The sequence below is a fragment of the Myotis davidii genome, unplaced genomic scaffold (assembly GCF_000327345.1).
Source record: "Myotis davidii unplaced genomic scaffold, ASM32734v1 scaffold1277, whole genome shotgun sequence".
Taxonomy (NCBI): domain Eukaryota; kingdom Metazoa; phylum Chordata; class Mammalia; order Chiroptera; family Vespertilionidae; genus Myotis; species Myotis davidii.
In genome coordinates this window covers 508,914-518,761 of record NW_006290682.1, presented here as the reverse complement: position 1 = coordinate 518,761, position 9,848 = coordinate 508,914, and the positions used below count along the sequence as shown (strand labels likewise).

General features: G+C 46.8%; 1 protein-coding gene across 2 annotated transcripts in view; it reads left to right on the top strand.

The window, feature by feature from the left end:
- The window catches only part of FRMPD4 (FERM and PDZ domain containing 4), a 513,731-nt gene extending 505,001 nt beyond the window's left edge, over positions 1-8,730 (top strand). The window contains exons 15-17 of one of the 2 annotated variants that reach the window (XM_006763797.2): positions 1,921-2,985; positions 3,382-4,653; positions 6,473-8,730. In XM_006763797.2, the coding sequence (XP_006763860.1) occupies positions 1,921-2,985; positions 3,382-4,653; positions 6,473-7,800 (3,665 nt within the window). In that variant the 3' untranslated portion in view covers positions 7,801-8,730. Of the gene's footprint in view, positions 1-1,920; positions 2,986-3,381; positions 4,654-6,467 lie in introns of both variants that reach the window. The other variant, XM_015563957.1, reaches the window with a different exon arrangement.
- Positions 8,731-9,848: the final 1,118 nt, after the last annotated feature.

The following is a 9,848-nucleotide window of genomic DNA, read 5'->3' as shown; positions in this document are numbered from 1 at the left end:
TCTGCCTCTGTCGTCACATCACATGGCCCTCCCCTCGTCTCTCTGGGGTCCACATCTCCCTCTGCTTTCCTCTCATGGGGACACTAGCCATTGGATTTAGTGCCCTTACAATAGTTGAGGATGATCTCATCTCACGATCCTTAATATAATTACATCTACAAAGACTCTTTTTCCAAATAAGGTCACATTCACAGACTGGACATACGTTTTGGGGCCACCATCAGCCCTCTACATCCATTTGTTTATGAATGATCCCTGGCTGCTTTCATGTTACAACAGGGTTGAGTAGTTGCTCAGCTGAGCAGTTGGTTCGAAAAACCTGAAGTATTTACGATCCGGCCCTCCCCTTACAGAAAAAGTTGGCTGGACTCTGGCTTAAAGTCATCACAACTTTGCTGAACCACTTTAGCTCTCCTGATAATCCATACCCCTGACACACATGTGCATGTGTGTGTGTGCGCACACACAGCCAATCATAATGTAGGCTGTCATCCATGAAACAATCCACAAAGCAGTATTGATAGTAACACACTAGCCCATCTTGTTAAATATAGGAACAAAATCTCCACCGCAAAATCCCTATAGAAAGACCCTTGAATTCCAGCTGGTGTGGGTCAGTGGTTGAGCGTCAATCTATGAACCAGGAGGTCATGTTTTGATTCCCGGTCAGGGCACATGCCTGGGTTGCAGACTTGATCCCCAGTATGGGGTTTGCAGGAGGCAGTCGATCAATGATTCTCTCTCATCATTGATGTTTCTATCTCTCTCTTTCTTTTCCTCTCTGAAATCAATAAAAAAAAATTTTTTTAAAAAGAAAGACCCTTGAAGGGCAAACAAAACAATAGTTTTTAAATTAGGATTTTGCTGTTTTAATTCACGCAAGCCATCAAACAAGTCTTCAGAAAGTTCTCATGACACAAATAAAAATTGAAATTAGTCAAAGTAGTAATTGTGCTTGGAAATAACAGAGAGAAGTACATTACCTCTGTGTGCTCCACCTTCGGCACCATATGCGCATGTGCATACAGGCATGGATACTAACATTCATATGGATATATAAAGAGCCACTAGGATATAAAAGAGCTGAAGAGAGGTTTTCGTACTATCATTCCAATATTTATTATTACATTATATTTTATTGATATATTTTATTTTGCATGATCATTACAATATCTTCTAAGATACATGGTAGAAGTATGTGGATTCTCGACTTTCTCTTAACTCAATGAGGAAAAAGGCCACACATTTCCTCTACAAAGTGGGTAGCATTAGATTTCGCTTTACAAAGTAAAGGACAATCCATGTTCTGGAATAACAGCCTATTGGCTTGCCACCTTTAAGGATTTGAAAAGGCATGTTTTCTATTCACCTTCACAGATGGACATGGGGTCTTTCAATAATAGAATTAAGAGCCAGATGGAATGAAGTTATAGTTCCCTACTCTCAGATGGTACTGGTATATTTTATCAAATAGCAATGATAATTTAGGCAATACCAATTCTGGTAAGGTCAATTCTCTTAACCAAGAAATCCTTACCCCTGAGGCCTAAATCGACCACTGCCATATTTGGAAAGCTCAGTAACCCTGTTTTTATAAAAGTGATGTAACAAGCCATTCAATTAAGAAACAGCCCAGCCGGCATGGCTCAGTGGTTGAGCATTGACTTACGAACCAGGAGGTTCGATTCCCGGTCGGGGCACATGCCCGGGTTGCAGACTTGATCCCCAGTTGGGAATGTGCAGGAGGCAGCCAATAAATGATTCTCTCCCATCATTGATGTTTATACCTCTCTCTCTCCCTCTCCCTTCCTCGCTGAAATCAATAAAAATATCTTTTAAAAATCAACAACAAAACAGAGACGAGGCCCCCAGAAACCAGACAGCACTGTAATGTGTCTTTGCATGATTCTTTCTCCTTAGGAACTGAAAATAAAGGAAAACTTAACATCCTTGGCCCTGATTGGAACTGTATACCCCAAATGACCACCTTTATTGGCGAAGGGGAGCAAGAAGCCCAGATAACGTATATAGATTCCAAACAGAAGACGGTGGAGATTACGGATGGCACCTCGTGTCCGAAAGACCACCGGCACGTGTACATAGCCAACACCTATAATCCCGAGGAACTCAGCCCTCAGCTGGCGCAGCCGGGAGACGCTCCGTGTGAGGCCGACTACAGAAGCCTCGCTCCGCGGTCTCTGTTGACCTTCTCAGGCCCAGAAACTCTCAAGAAAGCACAGGAGTCTCCCAGAGGAGCCAAAGTGTCCTTCATTTTTGGAGATCTCGCCATGGACGAGGGGAGCAGTCCCCCAGCTCTCAGCTACGACAGACTCTTGGACGAGAATCCGGAGCTGCTGGAGAAGCAGGCGAATCTGTACATGAGAAGTGCCAACGACATGAAGAACCTGGACCTCGCCCCTGACGCGGAGAACATCCCATTTGGGGAAAACTCCGTCTATGCGAACATCGGCGACGTGAAGAGCTTCGAGGCCACCCCGGGCATCGAGGAGCCCCTTCTCCATGACATTTGCTACGCGGAAAACACCGACGATGCGGAGGATGAGGACGAGGTGAGCTGTGAGGAGGACCTCATGGTGGGCGAGATGAACCAGCCGGCCCTCCTCAACCTGTCTGGCTCAAGCGACGACATCATCGACCTCACGTCCCTGCCGCCTCCGGAAGGGGATGACAACGAGGACGACTTCTTGCTGAGGTCCTTGAACATGGCCATCGCCGCCCCGCCGCCTGGCTTTCGAGATAGTTCGGACGAGGAGGACTCTCAGAGCCAGGCCGCCTCCTTCCTCGACGGCAAGGAGCCGGGCTGCGGCCTGCAAAACGACGAGATCCCCGTGTCCCTCATCGATGCGGTGCCCACCAGCGCGGAGGGGACGTGCGACAAGGGACTGCCTAAGCCCGCCGTCTCCCCGCTGGGCGCTCTGGGAGCTCTGTCCGTGTCAGAGGAACAGCAGACCAGTAACAATTCAGGTTCTTTCACGATCGTTACGTTCATTCACTGATAAGCCCCTCATCACGCATCCCATCCAGCCATTTGCCCTCGGAGCCCCGTGTGTGCTGTTGTCCATCTCACGCATGTCCCATTTCATACATGTGCGGGCATCCCATCATGGCTTTTTTGTGTATGTGGTTTCTTTTCCTTTTTTTAAAAAAATAAAATACATGTGGCGTTCCTCCCCCCTCCCCCCCCCCCCCCTCCCCCCATTTCTGGAACATCTGTGCAATAAACTCAGAGTCCTCCCCGAAAAGGGAACCGCTTGCTTGGTTTGGTTCGTTTCCGTTCTGATCACAATGATGCCATTCTCGCCCGCGTTCCCGGTGCCTCTTTGCATCCATTAATCGCCTCTTGTTTCTCACGGCATGCAGGTGTAGCCATCTTGAGGGCTTATAGCCCCGAGTCTTCCTCAGACTCGGGCAATGAGACTAACTCTTCCGAAATGACGGAGAGCTCTGAGCTGGCCACGGCGCAGAAGCAGTCCGAGACCCTGTCCCGCATGTTCCTGGCCACGCCCGAAGGCTACCACCCCCTCGCCGAGGAGCAGACCGAGTTCTCCACCTCCAAGGCCCCGGCCGCGGCCTTGCCCCCCAAGGCCTCCCACGCCCTGGCCACCCGGCCCGTGCCCGTGCCCGTGACCGACGGGCCGTCCAAAGTCGTGCCTTCCAAGCAGATCCTGCACTCAGACCACATGGAGATGGAGCCCGAGACGATGGAGACCAAGTCGGTCACGGACTATTTCAGCAAACTGCACCTGGGCTCGCTGGCGTATTCCTGCACCAGCAAGAGGAAAGGCAAGCTGGCCGACGGGGAGGGGAAGGTGCCCGCGAGTGGGAACGCGCCAGGGAAGAAACAGCCGGGGGCCAAGTCCACCGAGGCCGAGGAGGACGCCAAAGGTAAATTTGGGACCGTGTCTTCCAGGGACGGTCCGCACCTGGGCGCTTTTAACCTGGAGAGAACTGCCTTCCGCAAGGACAGCCAGCGATGGTACGTGGCCACGGAGGGCGGGGCGGCTGACAAAAGTGGCCTGGAAGCAGCCACGGGGATCTTCCCACGCGCTCCTGGTCTGGGGCCACGGGAGGCCGAAGGGAAGGAGGAAGGGGCTCCCCGTGGGGAAGCCCCTGAGGTTTCAGGACTTGGCCAGCGGGACCACTTCTTAACTGACGCGACCTGTGTCCCTTCCGCCAAAGACTTAGACCACCCAGGGGATGCCGACCCGTCGACCTGTGACCGTCCCTCCCAGCTGGCCGGCGCGGAAGAGAGCGTGGCCCATCTCTGTGACTACCACTTGGCCAAGCGGATGTCATCGCTGCAGAGCGAGGGCCATTTTTCCCTCCAGAGCTCTCAAGGCTCTTCGGTGGACGCGGGCTGTGGCACGGGCAGCAGCGGCAGCGCCTGCGCCACCCCCGTGGAGTCCCCGCTCTGCCCGTCCGCGGGCAAAGGCGGGCCTTACGGGCCTTCCGAGGAGAGAGCCCCCGGGCTGCCCAGCCACGGAGCCCTCTTTAAGGAATCGCACCCTCAGCCGGAAGGGGTGTGTCCCCGGATGACAGTGCCTGCCCTGCACACAGCCATTAATGCTGAACCCCTGTTTGGGACTTTGAGAGATGGATGTCATCGACTCCCCAAGATTAAGGAAACCACAGGTACAGAAATGAGGGATTTTGCGCTTCGCCTGATACACCAGGAGCGTGTAAACCCAGCTCACAACAAACCTAAAAAAAGTGAAATCTCTGTCCTAGCCTGTGCGGTTCAGTGGATAGAGCATCGGCCTGCAGACCAAAGGGTCCCGAGTTCGATTCCGGTCGAGGGCAGGTACCTGGGTTGCAGGCTCCTCCCCGGCCCGGGCCCTGGTCAGGGCTCGTGCAGGAGGCAACCCATCAATGTGTTTCTCTCACATCGATGTTTCTCTCTCCCTCTCTCTTCCACTCTCCCTAAGAATCAATGGTAGAGATGGCACTGCTCTTTAGAATCTTGCTCTGTTCTTGCTTTTAGAATCGGAGGGAGCAGTATTTGTTTCTAAATTCTAAATGCAGACTTTCAGCAGTGCCCTGGGTGACTTGGGATTACAAGATAAAATTGCTTAGAGTCACGGAAGGGTCTGATATCCTTTTTAAGGCGTTGGATTTCTGATTTTTGCCATTTCATTTTTGAGAGGCAAGGAAGGATCATAGAGCAAGGGGGTCAGGGAGGTGGAGGGACTGGGAGAGATCATTTGCCTTTCAGCAATAGTTACAGATTCCTCTTGACTCTGTAAGACTCCCAGCGGAATATTCTGATGTGTTAATGAGATCTTATATTGGTTAATGTCTATTCCTGCTCTTTTAAGATGAACTACTTTCTCAAAACCCACCACTCAATTAAAAAAAAAAAAAAAAAACCTTAGCCTGCTGGCTCAGTTGGTTAGAGCACTGTCCCCATGAACCAAGGTCACGGGTTCAATCCTCGGTCAGGGAACATACAAGAATCAACCAATGAATGCATAAAGAAGTGGAACAGCAAATTGATCTCTCTCTCTCTCTCTCTTTCTCTCTCTCTCTCTCTCTGTTTCAAACCTAAAATCAATTTTTTAAAATATATTTTTATGGATTTTAGAGAGAAGGGAGAGGGAGAGAAAGATAGAAACATCAGTGATGAGAAAATCATGGATCAGCTGCCTCCTGCACGCGCCCTACTGGGGATCGAGCCTGCAACCCGGGCATGTGTCCTTGACTGGAATCGAACCTGGGACCCTTCAGTCCGCAGGTCAACGCTGTATCCATTGAACCAAACCAGCTAGGGCTAAAATCAATTTTTTTAAACCCCACCACTGGCTTCACCTGCCATGGGAAACCCGCCTGTGAATTTACATAATTCATCACCGAACTGTTATCTTTATCTCTAAACTAATTAGAGCATGCTTTTACCAACTTACCTCTTCTCACAAAAATTCTGTGAAATGGAGATTTTCTTCACATAATTTTCCCAGTGTCTCCACTTCAAAACCTGTACCAGGAGAATTTCATGGGATACTCTTTAAAAGACGAGCTGATATAATTTGCATTCAGTAAATTAGGCCACTTCTTTATAAAAAATTAACAGATGCCAGGATTAACCTAACTCCCTTGAAATGAAACTTGAGTGTCATAAACATGTTTGAATAGTTTATACCTAGAATGTGCGTTTTCTAATTATGTGTCTAAACTTTGACAGGTAAATGGGAGCAAACCAATTCATGTCATTCCATTGTCTCCCTGGAAACATTGGGGATTTCTAGACAATTCCAAATGAATCAGCAGTTTAAGAAATAACAGATTACGGTATTTTTTTAATGTGATCTCAGAAGTCAGTCTTTGGAAAGCGGGGTGACCCTGACAACTAGAATGCATCCTTGGGAAATAGCAATCGTCACAGAGAGATGTAGCGAACTGACCGCCATACGATGTTTAATGATTCTCTCTGTTTTTCCTACTACCCCTAGTGTAGCTTTGACAGAGTCTGGGAAGGAGAGACGAGGAGGCATGCCTTCAGTGTGGTCTCAATATCCTGAAGTTGATCCCATCCTGCAACCATCAAACATTCACTCGGAATCAAAGGTGCCAATTCCAAATCAAGACCCCAATGATTTCTCCCAAGCATCCCAGGCCTGCGGAGAGGCTGTGAGCTGGCAGCCACTGGATCTGAGAGGGGAGAGCCATGGGACATCCCCCAGCCAGAGAGCTCTGAAACGTAGCAGCAGCGTCCTCTCAGGATGTGTAGGTTTGGAGACCTTCCGAGAGAGAACCAAGGGTATGGTCAGCTTAAAGTGTCCAGGTGTCACAGAAGAAGCACAGGAGGCCACTTCAGAAAGGCGAGCAGAACTCCCCCTGGGAAAGAAGCTCACCAAAAGTTTTTCCCAAAGCTCGATGCACTTTAGCCCCGATGGAAAGGCTCACAAAAGGTCCCCGGTGGCTCACAAAGACTCAAAGCTGTATAAGACATTACCTTTGAGGAAGCTGGAGGGCAGCAATTGGAGATGCCGGGGACCTTTCAGCTACTGCTTCCTAAACCGAGGACAGGATGAAGATGAGGATGAGGACGAAGAGGAGGGAGCACCCACCCACCGGGTCTCTTGCCTCTTTCCACTACAGATGACTAAAGCCATGCCGGAACCAACCAGCCCACCCCTGGCTGTTGGGATTCAAAAGCAAGAAGGGGAGCTGTCCAGGTGCCCAGTGCTGAAGGTCTGGGCCGAAGACCTGAGTGGCCCGGACGACACGGACTTCAGCAACCTGGCTTTTGATGCCCGGATTGCAAGAATAAGTGCCCTAAAGCAGAGCACATATGCAATGCCCGATGGGTTCCTCGCAGCCCAGAATGATGCCAATGAGCTGCTCTGCCTTGTCAGGGCAACCAAGGGGAAGAGAGAGGAGTCACGCCCTGAAGCATACGACCTTACACTTTCTCAGTACAAGCAACTGTTGTCCATTGAGTCCAGACAGTTAGGAAGTGCCTGTAGGAAAATGGCAATGGCCGAGAAAAGCCCAGAGGAGATGCTCGTAGCTATGACTTCCAGCTTTCAAGTGCTCTGTTGCCTAACAGAAGCTTGCATGCGATTAGTGAAAGTCGTGAGCTCCGAAACACAGAGGCAGGAAATTGTAGTGAAGATCGATGAAGTGGTCATAAACTACATTTGTCTCCTGAAGGCTGCCGAGGCAGCCACAGGAAAGACCACTGGGGATCCCAGTGTCGGGCTGTCTACGCGACCTTCAACCACCATGGCCGCCCTCGTAAGCACACTAACACGTTCTCTCAAGATGCTTTTAAATAAATAAAAGTGTGAAAGTCACATCATAATCTACCTTTGCAAAGCCATACATGAACTTTTATTTCCTTTCTTTCTTGTACGATGAACAGACGTCTCCTTTCTTCTCTCTGTATATTTTGTTATTTTGTATAAAAAGGAGATAAAAGAGTCACATTGGTGAGATGTTGAAATGTAATAATCAGGTGTATTCTGTTTATATGATACATATATACATGTAAAAGAGCTATACGAGAAAGTGATGACATTTGGCTATTTTTCATATAGTCGAAACTCGGGGTATATGAAGTGAAATTTTAAATGCTACTGTGTTAGAGCAAAACAATGAATCCCATCCCCTTTCCTTCCAAGTGGATATTTGGAGACCATGTCGTTCATATTTAGAAGTAAAAAAAAAAAAAAGAAAAGAAATCACAATGTATATAAAACAGTACTTATGTTTTAAAATTATGATTTCTAAGCATTGGAAATAGCAGAAAGACATTTAAAATTCAAGAAGCTATTATGAATGATTAGAGAAGATATATAATAAATTAATTTTTTGCTCATAGCATTTGGTTATCTGATGCTTTCTTCCAGGAATCCTACATTTTTCATTTTGGCTTATTCCATTTGGGTTCAAAAAGGGGGGAGGTGGATTCTATTGTGTCAACACAAATGCTCTGCCAGATGTTCCTAGAATTAAAATACTTCCCAATAGAAGAACAGAGAGAATGATGAGCAGGTTCCTGGGTAATACCTAGTTATAGATTATCTAATTACATAAAATGAAAGAATAATACTAAAATTAATTTTTTGATGAAAAGACAGATCTGCTTTGACTAAATGTCAAAATACGTAAACCAAAGACATCATCCACCTCCCCAACGCAACCATGAAATTTAGAATTCCCTTAAGAGTGACAGAACATTTAGTAAAGCATTTGCAAAATTACAAAAAAGAGGAACATTTGATGATTCTTTAAAGCAAGTGCAGATCCAGTCGTGGAAAGCAGACTGCACCAGCCTGTGTCCCACGGCAGATCGCAGCTCTCAGCACCACAGCGCTCCATGCCGCATCTCTACCGGGGCCAATACTTCCAACCCAACTTGGAATTACAGCCTAACACTGGGACAAAATTTCAAATCCGGAATGTTCAGCAAATCAGAGAGAGATGGCTACTCTACTATAGAAGCCATGATTAAACAAATCATTATTTATAAAATGATCTAATCTGGATTGACCTATAGATATATGAAAGCTGAAAAAAAATAACAAGTGGTCAATTTGACCACGTTAGGTAAAACTGATAGAATGCAAAAAAAGTTTTCGGAACTGTCGTCTCTCTCAAAATGTATCTTTGGGTCAAAGCAAAAGAATGCAAACTCTGCAATTGTAAAATAAAATTGACATGTACATATATAGTTCATGGGTCATTTAGTGCTCAAGCTACACACACTCCTATTTATGTACGTGGCTCCTTAAAATATGACAGGAGTATATGCCAAGTACAGATATTTCCATTTTTGTAGCCTACTGGACAGGAGGCATAACACAGTCTACAGTCGCTGTCTCTCATCAGTCGTTCTATAGAGACTCAGTAACAAAAGTCACACATAGTTGTAGATGGTAGCATACAAAAGGAGTTTAGACATGTGTTATTCAAAATAATGTTTAAATAAAACATTATTTTATTACAATTCTAAATATTGATGTTTGATATTGAGAAATCTTAATGGTGTTTACTGTGGAAATTTTTGGTAACTATTCTGTGTACTAAAATACTAACAATAGGATGTGTGTTCGATGTCAGACAATGTGCTAAACATATCACATATATTATCTCATTTAATCATCACAGCAATCTTATGGTTTGGACACTGCCATTAATTCCCTATGGAGGCAGTATTGTTACGTAGTTAAGGGCATGGGGTTTGAGGTCAGAAACTTGATTTACGTGTTTTTTTTTAATATATTTTATTGATTTTTTACAGAGAGGAAGGGAGAGAGATAGAGAGTTAGAAACATCGATGAGAGAGAAACATCGATTAGCTGCCTCCTGCACACTCCCCACTGGGG